Source organism: Nematolebias whitei, chromosome 7 (genome assembly GCF_014905685.2).
Source record: "Nematolebias whitei isolate Nwh7 chromosome 7, NemWhi1, whole genome shotgun sequence".
Classification (NCBI taxonomy): Eukaryota; Metazoa; Chordata; class Actinopteri; order Cyprinodontiformes; family Rivulidae; genus Nematolebias; species Nematolebias whitei.
In genome coordinates, this window is record NC_056504.1 from 6,227,380 (window position 1) to 6,231,807 (window position 4,428).

The following is a 4,428-nucleotide window of genomic DNA, read 5'->3' on the forward strand; positions in this document are numbered from 1 at the left end:
GCGAAAATCTTAACTTGGATTAACTCCAAAAATCTGCAGCTGTGCGCTGACTTGCAGAAAGTTTCATTAATATCCATGTAGTGCAGATAGGTATTACATATTTCTTTGCTCCACCTGATTTGAATAAATCTGTGACTAACGGGCTTCGGCTGAACATAAAAAGGTAATTCAACCATTGAATCATGCGTGTTGGAACAGTGAAACAGGTTACATGTGCAGGCTAGCGGTCCCAGGGAACCAGAATTGGGCACTCCTGACCTAGTGGTTCATGAAATATTTCTCTATCAGACAGAGTTGGTTGACACAAACAATTAAAAGCTAATCAAATTGACCTGGCCAGTGCAGGGACTATGGGTAGCAGATGTCAATCACAAGTTATTGATGAGGTGGAAAAGCTGCTTTTGGCCTGGATTAAAAAAAGAAAGGGATGGCTGGGAACATGGTCTCTGAGAAGCTGCACAACTCCACAATAATTTCACAAGGAGCAGCAGCAACAGGTGTTGCAGGATATTTCATTGTTGAAGTTGCAGGCACTCATGTCGAGTACAGTTAAAGGGGTGTGTGCATTGTGGGAAAACTTGCAAAGCTTCTGCTCATGTCATCACCCATAAAAACTACCTCAGACACAATAAATCTTTCAGTGAAAATGTTGGGGATCAATTTCATGGCACTTTGAAGAGCAGACAGAAGCAAATGTCAATGAAGCAACGTCTTGTTAAGCCTGGAGACCGTGATGCGAGTGCTGTCAGTACTGCTGAAATATACGAGGTTATGTCAAGCGGACTCGGTGGAAAACTCCCTAGAGGAAAGAGCATCCCACTTGATTTCCCAGAAGTCATAAATGAAGAGGGTTCTTCTTCAGAAGATCTTTTTTTTTTTGTCTCTGTTCCAGCTGCAATGCCTCTGAGAGGTTTGCGTCCTAAAGAAATGCTGTTTATTACCTTTATCATTGGTTGTTTCATTCATTTGTCATCATACCATGTTTCTGGAAATGAAATCTGGTAGGAACGATACCTTTATTATGCTGAAAATGACAGTTATAAGCAATGTTGTGCTCATTTTTTGAGTGGTTGAGGTAGACATGAAACAAATCCTTTTAAATTGATTTAATTGTGTTGGGAAAACTTGTTTCACACAGATCCTTAGTTTGAATGAATACAAATGGTTTAGTGTGCTGTGATGCAAACTGATAAACTGGTTGTGTTTTCTGTCACACGGTCCAATTAAAACAACCTCAGCGGTTTATGGTTTTCATTAGACCTGGGTAGAATTTGTTTAGATGAGAACATAATACACCTGTCCTGCTGTTCATGTCAGACAATACCAAGTCATCTGACTAAAGGTCGGTCTCACTGTTCACAGGCAAACCCTGCTGTTTCTACCAACTATTGCTCCCATTTTCCAAATACCAAATTGCCGTTGGGTCTCCATGACCACAGTGCAAACATGTAAAGCAGAACTCTTAATAAAACTTGTATTTAAACACAGCTGATAAATGCACAGAAGTCCTAATATGTTGGATATTTAAGTTACGTGAAAATTATGTAGTTTTTTTTTTTATTCAAGAAACTCAATGATGGAAGAGCGGCAAAAAACTATGAAAACAACGGACTAATACTGACCTTTTGTTCAGCTTTGGTAAAGATTTAAGTGTTTTGGCACAAGGCAAACTGGAATATATTTTTATACATTTATATTAAACTTTGATATTTTCTGAGCAGGTGTAATTTTTACTACGTTAAGCCACAATAACAAACTATATCTCTTGGAAAGGAATGCAAATGCAGTAGGTTGGGAAAAAGAGACAATAAAACAACAGTACTAAAGAGTAGGTCAAAGAGAAATCCTCTTCTTATGTATGGATTGTGAAAAATGAAAGGTCCTACTGGTACTGCAGCACAAACAATGCATCTTATTGACACAGCAACATGAATTGTCAGGCGAGATAAAATGTAAATACAGGTGCATCTCAAAAGAATTAGAATATTGTGAGAAAGTCTAATTTTCTGATACAATGAATATTGTTTTTCATTATTTGTAATACCCTAACCATCAAAATTACAAGAACTAAAAGCTTGAAATATTTCACATTATGTTTCATGAATCTATATAATACGAGTTTCACTTTATGAAAATGACAAAAAAATGTAACTTTTTCACGATAGATAGATATACCTAGAGACAGACAGACGGATATAATGTTTAGTGGTTAACAAAGCTCAGTTACTGAAGAAATAAGCGGTACGATGATATCCCCATCACTGAGAGGTTTGAATAGTGAATGTTTGTCGTTTTTGAGATGAGTGCATTTCTGGACATGAACTGAACAGAGAATTAAAGTGAATCAGTGTTTTTGCTGCTACATTTTCAAATGGATAAGAGTTACACTGTTTATAAGAAGAGAGGTAGTTTAATTTATTAGTTTTTTCTGATGAGAGGCAATGCAGAGTGATGGATCCTGGCAAGCAGAGGGAGCAATTTTATCCACCACCAGGCTCAGTGGCGGAGCCAGGGGGTGGCCAATGGTGGCCTTACCATCATAGATTAATCTTCGGCCACGCAGTTATTTGAGGAAACTACACTTTTAAGCGATCTAAAAACTAGAGCGCATGGTTTCCTCAAATGATGCGAGTCACTGGTTTACAGTGGAGGCCATTTTGGGTATTAACGTGTCAACACAATTTTTGATAATGATCTTTCCTACACCTAGACGCAGCTACATCAAAGTTGATACCTCCCTTATATTTCAAGCTGTCCTGCTCAACAGACACACAGGTGGGCTGACAAACAAACAGATGGAGATGATTTCCAATTCCCGTTTTTGCTCTGCAATGAAGAACAGCAAACTTACCCTCTACAAGCAGGTAAAATCCATTCTGGTTCTTCCTCAGGACCTTTATGGCTACATCTACCATTTCTGTCAAGGAGGGCTCGGAGTCAGTGTTCCTCTCCAGGTCATAACTCATGTCCGACGGTTCAAAAAGCCCTGGAATAACAGCATCAGCAGTGCATAGAGAAACAGCATACAACAGGAAATAATCACTGACAGACTTAGAAACGTTTCATTCACAATTAAATGACAGCTTTAAAGTGACGCTGAGGCCTACCTAGTAAATAATCCACATTGTTTGGGTTCAGAGAAAGCAGCTGCTTCTTGTTCCATACATAAAAACCTTTCTGGAGAGGAAAAAAAAGGCTTGTTACATCCAGGTCACGTTGAAATTGAAAATATTAAAAGTGTAATCAGGTTGATAAAAAGGAAGCAGGAAAGTAAAAGGAGAAAAACGAGGAAATAGAAAATGTACCTTATCTTTTGTCCTGTCTATCCACTCCTGCACCAGGTTTCGTCCATCTTTCCGTGTGCCGTTGTGTTTCGTTTGAGTAGGATATTCTATGTCTGGCATATTTTTAGGGGTCATAAATTTTCTTCCTCCACCCATAATAATCTGCAAAGACACAAAGTGGAAAACTTATTAAGAACTGCTGCTTCAAACAATAAAGGACATATTCAAACATGTCCTGTGAATGAAAGGAAAAGTGTCAGCTTTGTAAAAACTGACAAACCTTTCAAAAACTTTCTAATTTTAAAAAGCTAAAGCAGACATTTTATTTAGCTTTTTATTATCTAAAATAAAAATGGAATTTGTTCCGTCAGTTAATCAGTTTTTAATAATATAACTTGGTGGTGGTGTTGAAAACAAAACATTCACCATCAAAGTTTAGTTTGAGTGTTCAAAGTTTGGTCCCCCAAGTCATTTGGTTTGATTATCTTGCAAATCATCAGAATCATCCATCAGAAGTTTATAGAACAATTTCAGTCTGGATCACAACAATGAACATATAATTTCCAAAATCCCAATGATTATAAACCGCAGTGACACTGAGATGAAACAGTGAAGCATCATGTTGCATAGTAGGATAAAGAAAATCTTTAGATATTGTTTGAAAAGTTACAAAGACAAATCCATTCTCAAAGCACGACTCACATCAATGTTGGGAATATTTTCAATCAACTGTCTGGCGAGATCTTTGCATCCTTCCAGCAGGGCTTCAGCTGGCATGTCATTGTCAGAGTACCAGTCTCTGTTCACCGAGTGTGCGTAAGCAGCGCTTGGAGTTGCATGAGTGACCCGTGTTGTTGTCACGATTCCCACGGACTTTCCTGCAGTAAGTACACAAAAGCAGCTGTTGAATTAGAGTTAAAGTTTTGGTTTGAAGTACAGATGGGCAGTGGTTAGTTAACATTTTAACAAAACCTTATAACTTCTGTATTCAGAATTCATGCTAAATCAGATGCCCAAACTAAATAATAATGAAATAATCTGTTTGAAACGTTTCAGTCAGGGTTTAGAGCTCATCATAGCACAGAAACAGCACTAGTAAAAGTCACTAATGATATTCTCATGGCCTCAGACAATGGACTTGTGT

The 4,428-nt window shown here is 37.9% G+C and overlaps 1 protein-coding gene across 1 annotated transcript in view; it reads right to left on the reverse strand.

Moving 5' to 3' along the window:
* alpl (alkaline phosphatase, biomineralization associated) overlaps positions 1 to 4,428 on the reverse strand; it is a 10,457-nt gene that overhangs the window by 1,161 nt on the left and 4,868 nt on the right. Inside the window, exons 4-7 of the mRNA XM_037678574.1 lie at positions 3,987 to 4,162; positions 3,306 to 3,446; positions 3,108 to 3,177; positions 2,852 to 2,986 (exon numbers count right to left, since the gene is read on the reverse strand). Of these exons, the coding sequence (XP_037534502.1) occupies positions 2,852 to 2,986; positions 3,108 to 3,177; positions 3,306 to 3,446; positions 3,987 to 4,162 (522 nt within the window). The remainder of the gene's footprint in view (positions 1 to 2,851; positions 2,987 to 3,107; positions 3,178 to 3,305; positions 3,447 to 3,986; positions 4,163 to 4,428) is intronic.